General features: G+C 41.2%; 4 protein-coding genes across 5 annotated transcripts; 1 reads left to right on the top strand and 3 right to left on the bottom strand.

Annotated features, from left to right (window-relative positions):
• Nucleotides 1–49: 49 nt before the first annotated feature.
• Nucleotides 50–4,254, bottom strand: LOC132790407 (senecionine N-oxygenase). Its single transcript, XM_060798909.1, is given in 8 exon segments — nucleotides 50–299; nucleotides 361–432; nucleotides 434–900; nucleotides 2,429–2,600; nucleotides 2,756–2,945; nucleotides 3,003–3,165; nucleotides 3,225–3,474; nucleotides 4,168–4,254. Coding segments are annotated over 7 exon segments (1,284 nt in total). The 5' UTR covers nucleotides 3,274–3,474; nucleotides 4,168–4,254; the 3' UTR covers nucleotides 50–128.
• Nucleotides 4,255–4,553: 299 nt separating this feature from the next.
• On the bottom strand, nucleotides 4,554–6,140 carry LOC132790515 (electron transfer flavoprotein subunit alpha, mitochondrial). Its single transcript, XM_060799065.1, has 4 exons — nucleotides 6,015–6,140; nucleotides 5,888–5,952; nucleotides 5,645–5,785; nucleotides 4,554–5,583 (listed from the first exon to the last, which is right to left on the bottom strand). The coding sequence occupies exons 2-4, from the start codon at nucleotides 5,927–5,929 to the stop codon at nucleotides 4,774–4,776; spliced, it is 993 nt and encodes a 330-aa protein (XP_060655048.1). The 5' UTR covers nucleotides 5,930–5,952; nucleotides 6,015–6,140; the 3' UTR covers nucleotides 4,554–4,773.
• Nucleotides 6,141–6,370: 230 nt separating this feature from the next.
• On the top strand, nucleotides 6,371–10,017 carry LOC132790514 (RNA/RNP complex-1-interacting phosphatase). 2 transcript variants are annotated; one of them, XM_060799064.1, is made up of 8 exons: nucleotides 6,371–6,525; nucleotides 6,620–6,695; nucleotides 7,133–7,252; nucleotides 7,318–7,397; nucleotides 7,461–7,507; nucleotides 9,033–9,140; nucleotides 9,210–9,569; nucleotides 9,638–9,828. In XM_060799064.1, the coding sequence occupies exons 1-8, from the start codon at nucleotides 6,503–6,505 to the stop codon at nucleotides 9,694–9,696; spliced, it is 873 nt and encodes a 290-aa protein (XP_060655047.1). In that variant the 5' UTR covers nucleotides 6,371–6,502; the 3' UTR covers nucleotides 9,697–9,828. The 2 variants fall into 2 exon arrangements, with proteins under 2 accessions (XP_060655047.1, XP_060655046.1); XM_060799063.1 differs by having other exon boundaries at nucleotides 9,210–10,017.
• Nucleotides 10,018–11,028: 1,011 nt separating this feature from the next.
• On the bottom strand, nucleotides 11,029–14,311 carry LOC132792938 (endoplasmic reticulum metallopeptidase 1-like). The gene is made up of 10 exons (XM_060802478.1): nucleotides 14,241–14,311; nucleotides 13,494–14,179; nucleotides 13,347–13,431; nucleotides 13,167–13,287; nucleotides 12,958–13,112; nucleotides 12,511–12,894; nucleotides 12,090–12,455; nucleotides 11,879–12,025; nucleotides 11,321–11,821; nucleotides 11,029–11,254 (listed from the first exon to the last, which is right to left on the bottom strand). The coding sequence occupies exons 1-10, from the start codon at nucleotides 14,259–14,261 to the stop codon at nucleotides 11,093–11,095; spliced, it is 2,628 nt and encodes an 875-aa protein (XP_060658461.1). The 5' UTR covers nucleotides 14,262–14,311; the 3' UTR covers nucleotides 11,029–11,092.
• Between the last annotated feature and the right edge of the window lie 550 nt (nucleotides 14,312–14,861).

The following is a 14,861-nucleotide window of genomic DNA, read 5'->3' as shown; positions in this document are numbered from 1 at the left end:
GCGCTGCTGCTAGCTGACAAAAGTTTGCTGCTCTAAAACTGCGCGCATTATTTGAAATACGTATATTTATTTAAAGAGTATTAATGCACCTAAAAAAAAGAGTAAATGTAAAGTACACACACGTACTTTCACAGTGGATTTTTGAGAAAGTTTTCATCGTCAACAATTCTGTAGCGATTATTGCGATACGTATCCAGCTCAAATATGTACTTCTTGCCGCAATCCTTCATCAGCTTCAAAATAACTGGCTTAATGTTGTCAATGCCCGCCATTCTCGCCAGTTCATTGTAGTAAACAAACTGCAAATAATAAATGAATTATGAATTAGATTCAAAATAAATCAAATGTAGATTTTCGCACCTGTCGCTCGCCCATTTGATGCGCCTTCTTGCGATTGTAGAAGCCACAATCCCAACGCTCGCCCTGCTCCTTTTTCCAGTTCGGCTAACATCTCCTCCTTGTTGGGCAGCTCCCGCTGACCCGTATAGAACTTGAGGGTGAAACGCACCTGCATGTCAAAGATGTGTGTGGGTATCACATTGAAAGGCAGCCCAATGAAGGACATCGTTGGATGGTTAATGTTGATGCAGTGTTTCCACAGTGGCTGCACAAAGTTATCGATCACCTGGATGCCCACATCGGTGCTCAGACATGGAAAACTATATTGATAGCCAGTGCAATACATCACATGGTCAAAAGACTCGCTGCTGCCATCCTTAAACACAGCACCATCTTTGGTGAATCTCTCCACATCCGGCTTCTGGGTAACATTGCCCATGAAGGCGGTGTTGGGCGTGGTCGCCAAGTGATGGCTCAAATACACATGTCGGGCTGCCTGGCGAATGTGATTCGTTATGTCCATGCCACTGGGGCCGGCGCCAATCACCAAAACGTTCTGATCTAAAATTAGAAGATTTCTGATTAGTCGAGAACAAATCCGAAACATCTGTTCAGCGTCTGCGTGACGTTAGTTATCAGTTATCAAATTGGCGCAAAATACGCGTTCGGTTTGCCCCCCAATCGAATTGGCAACAAAAACCAGCAAAGTTTCCTTAAGTACCCAGCTGTCTTATCACTCAGATCTAGCATAGAAACACGTGCACAGCCTAAATACCTCCATAGTCAACGGACTACGAGTGTGTTCCGATTGTAGTACTATATGTCAGACAGCCGGCCGGCCCACTTAGCAGCCATCTTCTGCTTGATCTCAGTACTGGGGGTTGATAAGACTGGGTGTGATTTATTAAAAACAAAAACAAAAGGGGAGCCAGTCTAGATTAGCGAGAGTAAATATATATACCATCTATGTATATATAAAGCACTTACATCTTAATTATGATTCCGCTGTCAAAATTCGTTCGCTTCGACTATACGTTACCCTAAGCCTATTTGAGGAGCGTAAGTTGAGAGTTTATTATCTGATCGCGTGTATGTTATATATTATGATCATATCACATGGATCCTTCACTTTACTTACGCCATTTATGTTTATCGATTTGAAGGGGCGAATATGTTAATTAAAGGAAAAATTTGAAATCAAAACACAAACACACAATCTTAAAAGCGATAAGAATATTTGGACTACATTATGTTGCCTTAAGTTTTAAAGCACAACTATGATTATCTGGTATCGCAATAGTGCTATAAATCAGGAAGTTAATTGTTTGTTTTGACTGGGAAGTTACCTTTGAAAAACAAAATAATAAATATATTAGCATATACGTAGAAGCTTTTATCACTAAATTGCATCTAGGAGATTAAATACCTGGACAGATATATACTATACTAAGATGTCAGAATGTCTGTCTATGCCTTTAATGATTGCAGGATATTGTAACCGCACTTAAGCGTGCTAAAAATATTGATATTCACTTTTTAACCTATTAACTTTTATAATATCTGATAAAAGGAATATAAATATTGTGTCTACATACAAACAGACTGATAGACAAACGTGGCTAATACAGTTTATGTTAAACAAAATAAACATAAAAATCATTACACCTAAAAGTTCTATAAATATTGCGAATAATTTTGTAAATGTGGTTTTTAGACTCTCATTTGTGAATTTTTATTATAGTTTTGACCCCTTTTGTCGTAATCGCAATGTGGAGTATGAAGACAACTAAATCTCTGAATTTATTAGTAGAAAGTTGTGAGTATTTTGGAAAATACAATCAAAATTTGAATCCACTTTAACTGTTCAAAATACGCAGATTAAGTAGTGCAAATGTACCCTTAACAATCTTTGCAATCTAGAAGTGTTCGTCCACGACTAGACAGACAGATATGACTAATATACTTTATGTATGCCATAACTTCTGCTTGTATCGTAATCGCAGTCGCAAAAGCACAAACAATCACAATTGCTATCGTCATGTGAAGCAGGAAGAAAGTCAAGTTTTCAACGTAATCTTCTCGCACTCACCTTTGAATTTATCTGCTTTGCGGTACAAATGGCTGTGCATTTGTTGTCCCTCGTATAGCTGCATTCCCTCAATTTTGGGCATATCCGGTTCCGTATAGTGACCATTGCAGACGTAGACGAAATCGTAATAAACCGGATCGCAGGTGTTGTTGTTGTGATCCCAAACATAGACCTGCATAAAGAGATTGCGAGCGAGAGAGAGAGGGAGAGAAAGAATCACAAGTTTTAATCACATCACAAAAGGAGGCAAACAATGTTAATGTTAATGCAATAATAAGTAAGTATTTTGTAATCGGTGATCACAACAAGATCGACGTCAGCACTTACCTCCCAATCATTTTGGCGGGGTCGCACTCTGATGACCTCGTGCTGCAGCTTGATGTGTGGATGCAGCTTGAAGTGATCGGCATAGGAGCGCAGAAAGTTAAGCACTTGGTGTGATGTGATGAACGATTCCTCGATCTCAGTGGGATAGTGATAATCAGGATATCCCATCACTTCCTTGGGTAAATTTGTGCTGCAATTAATTCAAGATTGAAAATTTCAAATTCGAAGATAGTGTTGATGAACCTACCGCAATCCCTGGTACATGCTGCTATGCACCTCATCATACTTATTCTTGGGCATCTCCTCGGAGAATATCCAAGTGCCACCCACCTCGCTTCCCCGCTCGTAGGCCACCGCATCCAGACCTTCCTGCAGGGAGTTCTTCAGGGCGCATAATCCCGCAGTGCCAGCTAAAATTTGAATATATTCCAGATATATTTCCAAAGAATGCTAGATCTTATGATATTACCTCCTATCACGCATACGCGACGCTTCTGGTGTATTGGAGTTTTATGCATTTTAATTAATTGTACGACTTTGCTTCACGCTTTTATGGCTTTGATTGCTCCGATGTGTCTCTGTTGCTTGCTGAGCGACCAGTGACTAGCTCCATTGGCTACCGCTTGCATTTGTTCGCACGTCCATAGAGCATGTTGCCTTGTGCCCTACACACTTTGACGCCTTGGCTGTCTTTTCAGTTCACATATGCAGTTTGCAATCTACAACAAAATATAAACCAAAATTGCTACGAAATAAACTCCATGGCAATTATTTAATTTAATCATACATATTACTATTAGTTTACTTTACTCTTTCATTTCTCTGCGCTGCCCCTCATGTTAATTGTAGACTGTAGCGCATTGACAAGTCGTCTCTCCAAGTGTTTTGCGCAGCTGAAAGCACTTATCAGCGAGTCACATAACAGAGACGTCTGCGCTGAAGTCGACAGCGACTGCGACAGCGACGGCGACGCCGCTGTCAACGAAAGTGCTGCTTCACAACAATGTATGGAAATCCGTGACGAACATATGGGAGACAATTAGTTGCTTGGCAATCGAATCGATGTCTCCAAACTGATAGTTTTAAGCAGTCTAGCCACTTCTGGAGACCACGGAGATATCTCTGCGCTATTAAAATCTTCTGCTCAAAAAACTTAATTGCGTTTCATCTATCTACATATGTATGCATATGCGTACAAAACATATTTATTCTGTCACTGTGTCATTTCAGTTTATTAGCCCATTTAAAATAAATAATCAGCTGGAAATGCAAAGATCTGTTGTAATTGTGTTTACTTGCACATTACGCATTGCCATTCATGTAAATATAATTACAGAATGTGAGCGAGGAAGTGTGAAGAAAGTTTAATTAGCACATTTATCCACAAATAATTAATTGAGGGGAATACTTACACATGTATTGTCCCTTGGTACTAAGTGTGTCAGCTGATGGGAGTGGGGAAGCCAAAGCAATCGATTTGATAAAAATGATAATAAGTACTTGTTGCGTCCCAACAAATACGAATACACTTAAAAAAAGACTGTTTAGGAACTGCGCATTCTAGAATACTCAATCAGCTGCGACGAACAGACTCTGTAAACATTTTGGGCCTTTTTAAATGTTAACAGCGCTGGTAATAAAAGTACCATTTTCGTTAAATGTACCAATTCGGAAGAAAGCGGAGCAACACAACACGCCATTTTAACATTTGCTTATGTTATCAGCAGTTAGTTCCACCAAAATGTTTGCTGGGTTGATGCAGTTTGTTGTACAATCTTTAATGATAACAGCGCAGTCATACTAAATATTGCCAGACATACAGCTTAGTTTTTTTTATTAGAATAACAAAAGAGGGGCAAAACAACGTTTATGATTGCGTGACTGCCAGATGGATGCTACAAAAAGTCTCGGATCTACACATAAGTATATTAATTTCAAATAAATGCAACAATTCAATTCTTCGATTTGATAGAATCAATCAGCTTTATACAACTATTGAGGAGCTTCATTCGCTTCAATTACAATTTGCCAGTCAGTTCGGGCACAGCCTTGAACAGATCTGCCACTAGACCAATATCGGCCACCTGGAAAATGGGTGCCTCCGGATCCTTGTTGATGGCCACAATGGTCTTGGAGTCCTTCATGCCAGCCAAGTGCTGAATAGCTCCAGAGATGCCCACGGCAATGTATAGCTCGGGTGCAACAATCTTTCCAGTCTGACCGATCTGCAGATCGTTGGGTACGAAGCCAGCATCGACAGCAGCACGTGAAGCACCGACGGCAGCATTGAATTTATCAGCCAGATCGTAAAGCAGCTTGAAGTTATCGCCGGACTTCAGGCCACGTCCGCCAGAGACAATCACCTTGGCACCCGTCAGCTCGGGACGATCAGACTTGGTCAGCTCCTGGGATACGAATTCTGACAAGCTACTGGCATAGTCGCCAGCTGGAGCTTGCTCAACAGTGCCGCTGCCGCCGCTTGTAGCAGCTGGTGGGAAATTCGTGCCACGCACTGTGATAACCTTCACAGCATCCTTGGACTTAAGCGTGAGGATTGCGTTACCGGCGTAGATGGTGCGGACAAAGGTGTCCTCCGACTTGACATCAATGATCTCTGAGATGGGCGACACATCCAGCTTGGCGGCGACGCGTGGCAAAACGTTCTTGCCAAAAGCAGAAGCACCGGCTAAAATGTGCGTAAACTTGAACTGCGATTGGGCGGCGAGGACGAGAGGTGTCAGAGACTCGGCGGTGAAGCCTTTGAAGGCGGCATTCTCGGCCACCAAAACCTTGGTCACGCCCTCCACTTTGGCCACAGCCTCCGATGCCTAGAGAAATGTGAAGAATTCAGTTGATTATGCAAACAATTTAAACAACAACAAAACTTACGGGTCCACATTTTGTGCCTGCTACGAGAACTGTGACGTCACCGCCGATCTTCTTGGCCGCTGAGATGGTGTTAAGTGTGAGGGGATTGAGCGTCTCGTTATTGTGCTCCGCCACGACCAATGTGCTCTTGCAGCGCTGCAACTGTGTTGTGCATTCGCAAACAAAATAAGTTATTTAATAAGTTTGTTCCTTTGAAGTGATCGTGCGCCATTTTCTTTTGATTATAATCAATAAAATACTTACAAAACTGCTGCGCACTAGATTGCGTGTGTTGCTGGCAAACATCTTGAGTTTTCTTATAGCTTTAGCTAAATAGAAATATATAAATAATCATGAGTGATTGTAATTAATATAAATTAACTTAAAGTACCTGCTCTTCTACGGTGGCGCAGAAAGTCCAAAAGTCGCTTTTACAGCTGTTGTCGAAGCTGAAGAAATATCGTTACCATTATCGATGTATCGATGTTTTTGTTATACCAAACTCTAATGACAAATATTCATATTATTTATTTATCCTAAAAATAATAATATAAAAAGATTGTATTGAATTCATGAATTGGGATGAAGAAACTGTTTATGAATATTTTGTATACCAAGAGGATGTCAAGGAAACATCGCATATTTCCATGAACTGTATCTGTTGCGTGTGGCCGTATTTATGTTACTTAACAGCTTGCTGTTAACACAACTATCGATAAAGCGTTCTAAACATCGATATTTTACCACTTATATTGTAAATAAATATGTTGCACGCCGTGCAAAAATAGACAATATTTGTATAAATAACGGGGATAAACACAGATTAAAACAAGTATATGTGTAGTGTTAGTAATCGTACAATTGCACAATCATAAGAAAATGGTTAAACCAATACCTGATCGGTGAGTCTGTTTTCATTACTCTATTTTGCTGCAAGATGCGTGTTTTGTTCTTTTTTGTTTATTATTGTTTTGCTTTTTGATTTGCATTTCACAGCTGGCTTGATTATCAACCTATTGGCCAGCGCATTCCCTCTACACGTTTTATTGCATTCAAAGTGCCGCTGCATCAGGTGAGTCCAACCGCCCCCGCCCCCGACCGGAGACCAAAAACCGGTTAACAGGAGCTGTTACAGCTGGAGGTGAAGCTGAAGCTGGGGATATTGATTGATGTTGAAATGCGGACCACCGGCAACGAGGGTCTCTAAAAATAAATAACAAAAGGGTTGCCCAGCAGACGAATTTCGTGTGCATTGCAATTATGCTTACAAGTGGCAAGTGCAACATGCTGACGCAAAGAGCGAGAGAGAGGAAGATAGAGGAAGACCCCACGCAGCCGCCTTTTTGCATGAATATTAAATTAAATTGTTTTGCTTAATTAAATAACGCCACAACACAACGGTGGCCAAGAAGTTGTTCCTTGGCAGCTTATTAATTGTACCGCCGCCGGCCAGTTGCATAAATTGAGCAATTTCATCATGTTTTGAATATGTTCCATATATTTTTGCAGAATATCAATGAGACTGTCGATGAGCAGCAGCGTCTGGCGCCACAATCTCTGCTCGAGTCTGTACCGAATTTGGGTCTCATCGTCGACTTGACCAACACCAATCGATACTACAATCCGCAGGCGAGTTGGAACAATCACCAACATCCTTCGTTCCTACTTTAGGACTAATAAGATTTATTTCGCAGGCATTCACGGATTACAATGTGCAGCATCAGAAGCTAATGATACCTGGACATCACACGCCTCCAGCTGCGCTGGCAAAGAGGTGCGCTACCAAGAGAAATACATTGCTTGCATTGCTCTAAGAGATTTTTCATTTCTTTTGTAGATTTTGCGACTATGTGACGAATTTCCTAGAGGCAAATGCAGATAATGGTAAGCACACTCCCTCTCTCTCCTCCCACACAAACCCTTTTAATCACAATGCTCAACCGTGGGAACGCTTTCTAATATCAACTATGCAGATGCATATCTATCAACATAATTAGAGTTCAAAATATGCAAAGAGATTCGTATCGCATAAGATGTGAAATTTTACCACGTATGACAAACACAACCGCTTTTCAGACCGTTTACATGTATAGTCTGTTCTTAGATCTAGTTGCCAAGTTAAGGTATTTTTAATTATGCTACGCAATTCAATTTTGAAGAGTAACAGTGCGCTAACAATTTAACCTGTTATTAACACTTTGCATTTCCAACAGTTGGCAACAATAGCTACAGATGTCTGCTAATTAAATGCGGTTCACAATAAATTCATGCGCTGTAGGAGATGAGTCCGTTGTTAACATATTTACAACGTTGCAAATCAAGAAAAATATAAGTCAAATTCAAGGTGGTCGCAACTTGTCAAGCGGCAGACTTGGTTTTACTTACAGTGGGCAACGCACTATAAATAGTGCTCGCAATTTTAAATTAAAGGCCAGAGAGGTAATGCCTGTTAATAAGGCGTGATTTCTATAACAATGTGTAAAGAAAGCCCCTGTGTTTTAACTAAACCTAATTTCAAAAAATTTAAATTTAAAAAAAAATATTTTATTTTTTTTAATTAGTACTAAACGAAACTTACAATCCTGCGTAATGTAACTTGCACTTTTATTTTGGGTAAAGTTAAAAATTAACTTCTTGGCTTCAAGCATTTCGATTCTATTTTCTGGAATTGAGTCTATACTAGAAAGTAATAATTTAAGTGCTACTAATTTGGTATTTTATTCAAGACAATTACTTTAAAATCATTTGACTTTTTAACTGAAATTGTCCCATTGTGCTCCATTTTGCGGCAAGGATGTTGTTGTTATTGTGAGCTTGCTGTAACTTGTCTTAAACACAGCGAAAACATGACGTACAATTGGAAGCTCAAACTGGCTGCAAATGTGGCACCCGCATAGAGCACATTCGCAATCGGCCAAACGACTTTGGCAGGTTGCATCTGCCCCCTCTCTGTCGTCTTCCTTGTTCCTTTAGTCGACCGCTGACATGTTTTAAGTTTTGTTGTTTTTGTTTTTTTGCACAAAATTTATAGCCAATGTTGTGTAAATTGGCAGTGCACAATGTTTTTCTAGATCGAGCCCAGGTCGCGCCGCTTCTGCTTTTATGCCAATTGGGTTGCAAGCGCAAAACACAGACGCTCTCACAGTCACATTCGAGTCTGTCAGAGTCAGAGAGTCAGGCCGGTTTAGCTACATGACGTGGGCGATGCGAACGCATTCCTGTGGCTGTCTTTCAAATGAAATTTGTTGTAATTTGTGGCGACATGACGCAGCAAGCAGCCTGGAGAGTAATAGTCAAATGCTTTCACTAAACACAATTCCCAGCACAAAAAACCCAAGAATGTCGTCGGGAAGCGGACTGACTTACTTGCAAACAAATCATAAAATTCTCGTAATTCTGCTCGTTGTAGATAAACTGATTGGAGTACACTGCACACACGGCGTTAATCGGACTGGTTATCTGATCTGTTACTTTATGATCACACAGATGAATATGGCACCTAAATTGGCCATTCAAAGTGCGTAAGAGAGCAGGAACAATGAATATGTTCTAATCATTTGGTAATATGTATTTTTAATTATTGTAGCATTTGCGGATGCGCGTGGCCATAAAATTGAACGCGACAATTACACGAGTTCGTTGCTGCAACTGATTGCGAAGGAAGCGAATCAGACGAATCAGAATTGGCCGAGGCAATTTAAAAAAACGAAGGATGACCAACATGATGATAATATATCAGGAATTTGGCGCAACGATCAAAGAAGTTGGCAGGAACATCTGGAGCATGATCGACTGCATAGGCAACAAAGAGAACAGAACGTACAGCAAAGGCAGCAGCGTCGAAATCAGCCACAGCAAACGACACGCCATCAAAACCAATATCAGGATAGATACTTTGACAGAAGACAACAAGAGCAACCGAATCAATATCAGCCAAGTTATCGTGGTAATGAAACCAGGCGATATGAACCTTATAATCGTAAGAATAGTTTTAACGTTTCGTTTAATGAAAAGCAAACAAACCGGCAGACGAGACCACGACCTCATTGGCAACGAGAGTCAAACGATCATGATTATAGAAGTCTGGGCTACAGAAGACACAACAATAACTACAATGACAACAACTATAGCAGAAATAATAATTTCAGACCGTATAACAATCGGCAAGAGCATCGCCCTGTTCACATACGATTCAATGATGATTATTAACAAACGAAGTTCCCTTCTCACTTTTACTAACTAAACTAGCTCGTTTTGGGTCTTTTTAATAGAGTACATTTTGCAAATGATTTCGCCATGAATAAAATCCGGTTGGGTGTAGCTCAATTTGTTGTAAATTATTGTCCATTAGTCGATTAATAATAAAAACAACAACAAGTACAACCACAACAACAATTAAAATTCATTTTCAACATGGCCAAAAGCCGCGGGCGGGTGCGGCTCAACTGCAAGCAGTTAACAAGGCATCAGATCTCCCCGAGATCGTGTGAAGATACACTCGAAATTTGCATATGCTTTTGATGCCAGAGATTGCCAACTGCCACTGACTTCGTACAGGAGTCTTGAGTCTCCTGTGCAACTCGAACTGGAACGGGCAACAGAGAGAGATAAGCATAATGCGAAGAGTGGCGTGAAATTCCAGGAAATTAGTGCGTTGCCAGCGGCAAGCGGCTTCTGTGTCAAACAAATGTCAAGCTATATAGCAGTGTATGTGTACATATGTCAGGCACTGTGTCCTCTGCACAGTGGGATGGATCGTAAAAGTAAGTACTCAAAAATCAACAACCGAAGAAGCGGAAGTTCTACAAATTGAGAAACTTTAATGCTTAATGATTAGTTTGTATTTCGTTGAGCTCAATAAAGTCTGGTTTTTAACTACTTCGCTTAACGGCAGTTTCTTTAACAGCATCTTAATATTTCGTACTTAAATGCGATTAGTGGCATATAATGCTTCGCTAGCAAAAGATCAGACGTCTTAGCTGTTGTCGCTGATTAAGAATGAGGTCGAAGATGCCTACTTCTGTCTGTTCCTTAAATTTGCCGTATGCCCAACTAAATACGGAGTCCGTTACACTTTATATGTTTTCTCTTAGCCGCCTATTTTTCGGTCCTATCTAAGGCAAACTGAGGCATGCTGCAAATCATGTCGATTTCAGTAGCTGTCGATCCCATCCAATATCGCACGATTTTATGTTTAAATCGCATAGCTTTGTAATGATAATTTCTTGGAGTTGGTGAACGTTTTCAGTTGTAGTATATTGTTTATTATGCCTCCTTTCAGCCCCACCATCAAAAGAAAAGAAGAGTTCATCACAGCCATGCTTTCTTGCCGTGAACAATTCGGGCCCAGATTGTGAGCTTGAGCCGCATTTGTTGGCGGCTGTCTATATCTAAATATAGCTATATATTCGCCAGCAGCACCCATTATGTTTAATTTGCTGCTCAATTGCACAAGTGATTCGTACAAATCTAATAAATGTATCTAAGATATGTTGAGGGCCACTCCACAACCGATGTGTACGATGGGAAGGAATTGGCGAACTTTTGACTCAACGCATCTCCAGAGCCGCCAATGCAATGACCCGACACCCCCAATTGGAATATTGGCACTTCAAAGTTCCCATTCGCTTTCTACAAAGAGAGAATACTGCGTTTTCAAAAATTTAAGTACGAATTGTGGTTGTTCATCGAACTTACCGAAAACTCCAGGAAAAATTTGAGCGGTGTAGTTATTATGCCATAGGTGTAATATATATGATACGGCAGTGGATATTCCGGCGGATTCTGGAGGTAACTCAACGGGAATGACCAGTTGCTCAAAGTAACGAAGTCATCTACCTCGGGTTGAATGAACAGACTCATATGATCGGGACCCTCTAGCTCGAATTCATAGCGTACTGTTGTATTGTTTTCCAGCACTGTTTTGCTAAGCAACGTTAGATTGGTGGTCACTGGAGGCACTACATGGTCAGCCCTATGCACCCAGATGCCTTCTAGACGATTCGCAACCCATCGCTCATCGAACAAGGGCATGCCACACATCATGTGCTTCTCGCAGTCCTCTCTTAAAAATCTCGCACCGGTTAGACGCACTCCATTCATGGGTTCTGCCTCTCGTCGATCCTGGAAGCTGAACAGATATCCCGACTCATCGAAGCTGACTCTGCCGCCGTATTCATAGTAGATTTTTCGCACATGCTAAGGCGAGATTTCCAGTTTAAATAAAATTCTTTGATTAACTGACAAAATATTAACCTGATATGTAGCTCGGAAACTGTTGGTCCTGACACGGTAGGGAAATCCTATTTCAGTGGAGCTTGCAAGGTATATTGTAACCGCAGAGGCCAGCAACAAAGTCAAGATTACAGTTATGGGTTTGCGGAACATATTGATCAGTGGTATCTGTGAGAACAAATTCGAGATAATTGCAAGGAAATCAAATTAAATTCAAAATTAAATAACTTACCAGAAAGCCAAGGGATAAAATTGTACCTACGCCACCCAAAGCGGCAATAAAAAGATCTGGATTAGATGAGCTACCAGATCGTCCATTCATTGGGATCATCACAGAAATCACCAGATAAAAAAGTGAGCTGCTGTAGAGGAATGGCATAGCCTGACCTGCCATTACAAGACCTGCCCAGCTGTAGCCGCGATCATGGAACGTTGTCACCATATTCGCGATCATGGCACCGGCGTAGAATACAATCGGAATTGTGAAAATATATGCGGAACGTATTCCCCACATAGTGAGTACAATATCGAGAACAGAGAGCACAATTGCCCAGCTATGCAGTCCCAGTTGAAGGTGGTAATTGAAAGGTAATTTAATCTGGAAAGCGATAAGACTTAGTCGGACATTTATACCAATCAAAAGTATTACTTACATTCTGCTGCAATAGATAGTAAATGGTGATTGGCAGACTCAAACCAATGAGCGACGGGCAAATATATAATCCAATGAGCAGCCAAGAGGAGCTGAAGTAGGTCAAGGACTTTCCAATACTGTCAAAGTAATATGCCACCTGCAGAGGCAATGCTAGTGCCAGGACTAAACCTACGATCTGGATAATAACCAGGAAGATGAGACGCTGAAAGACGCTGCAAGAGGAGAGCTCAGACAATGTGGACATGCGCCACACAGAGATGAAGATCAGAAGGAGCGTAACTCCAGCAGCGCAATAGTTCACAATGGTGCCTGTTTCTGCCGAGTAGCTGATGAAGAAGAGACCCAAGAAGTCGAAGAACACCGCGTGTCCCGTCGCATAAGCCTGCAAATTGAATAGTTGTTATTAAATCTATGTTTAATCCAAGACTAATCTGTAGTAACTAACCTCGGTGTTGTACATTTCGGGTGCATTTGCCAGCGCTCTAACGAGACCGAGAATATTATCGCCAGTATTCTGAATAGATCCGCGGGGAATAACATCGACGCGATCGTACTTGGTGTGATAAACAAATCCATTCATGCCTTGGGCAATATCGAGACCTGTAATATCAATCATTCGAATTGATTGTCACAGGAGAAGCGAAAGCTACTGACCTGGAATTTTGCCAAACTCAACAAAGGCGGCAAAGTCGGTGTCGGAGGGAATAAGGCCAGCTTGGAAAACTTCCTCGCCCAAGGTTGTGGCACCCGGATGCTTGGCACTTTTTTTGTAGTACTAAATATAGTAATTGCGTTAGAAAACTTTGTGTTAATTGCTAGTAAGACTTCGCTTACATTGACTAACCAGGGATGATAGGGTCCTGATTGGAAAAGGAACTCGCGTCCTCCGCTACCAGCTGCATCCAGATTGATGAGTGCTCTGCAAACATGTCTCTCAAATCAGATAAATTTTTACCTAGCACAAATTTTAGCGAAACTTACTTGCAATTGGGGGCCCACTTGTGTTGAGTGATAAATCCATGGGATGCTTGCAAGGCAGCCTCTTCTGCGCCGTTGAAAAGAAAGACGACGGGATGCTCGAAGTGCTGCTTATTGGTCGTAGCCATGACACGTAGCACCTCCAGCATAACGGCAACCATAAATCCATCATCACCTGCACCCGGGGAAGTCAGTACGGTATCAAAGTGGCTGTTAACCAAAAGATAAGACTCGCTCGACGAATTCTTCGATGACAATTTCACAATAACATTTTGCACGCCTTGATACATGTTTAGCAGGTGCGAGTATCTGAATGAACCCGATGTTTGTTGCACATCCACCTCGAGGTCGTAGTAGTCGCTTAGCATATCCTGCTTAATATCTTCTATTTCGGTGAGCAGGAAGTCTACTGTGGACACCTCATTCGTAGTGCTGCCGACCACTTTGCTGCCAATGTTGACTAGGTTATTCAGGGTGTTGTAGGCACGTTCTCCAATGAATTCTCCGCTGCTCGTCTCCTCGATATTCAGCGCGGTTGGGAGGCGGTTCATTAAGGGAATAACGACTGCGAAGAAGAGTAGCATCCAGAAGAGTACGAAGCCATTGCCGAAATACCAGGATGGCTTATCAGTTATATCCTTTGTTGTGCGATATTTGGGCAATCGCTCCTCGCCTTCCTCGCGCGATATCTACATGCGTTTTAGTGTTAGATTTTATATAATATCGAAGGTATATCAGAAAGGTATTTACAAGTCTATCCTTATCGCTCATACTGCCAAAGTGCCGACGTCGTCCTATGCTGAAGTGAAACGATCGCCTCCAACTGGTGGACTAAATAACGCCACCCTAAAATAACCCCCTTTTATAACCGTCGAAAATAGTCATAAAGGCGGAGGTTTCACTCAAAAATGTTTTTTTAAATATATCATTTTATAGCGACAATGATTCTATATAACCTTGATAACGATCAATTCGAGGGCAGTTTAATACCACAATGCAATGACTATTGGAAATTTTTGTTTACATAGAAGATTAAATATGCGTTGTTTTGAAGCAGCGTTTTGAAATTGAAAAAAGCATCTTTAATGCCTCTCAGTTAGTCACTTTGATTAGTTGGGGTGTTCCTTGAAAGATCACCCAATTATGGACAGTTAGCAACACGTTGAGCAACCCTCGATTGCCAAATTTACAGCTATGATTGTAGGAAGCACGCCTATAACGCCGACGTGTTCATGATGATTAGGGAATACACACGCCATTCTATCATGGTAATTCCTAGCTAATCTCTAGCCATAAAGTATTTATAATCTGATTTGTTGCCAAAATCCAAAAACTTGATTTCAAAATATCTGTCTAAAGCTGAAGATTTCA

This window comes from Drosophila nasuta, chromosome 3 (assembly GCF_023558535.2).
Source record: "Drosophila nasuta strain 15112-1781.00 chromosome 3, ASM2355853v1, whole genome shotgun sequence".
NCBI classification, from domain to species: domain Eukaryota; kingdom Metazoa; phylum Arthropoda; class Insecta; order Diptera; family Drosophilidae; genus Drosophila; species Drosophila nasuta.
Note: the sequence above shows the minus strand (reverse complement) of the source record. Positions and strands in the feature narration are given on the sequence as shown.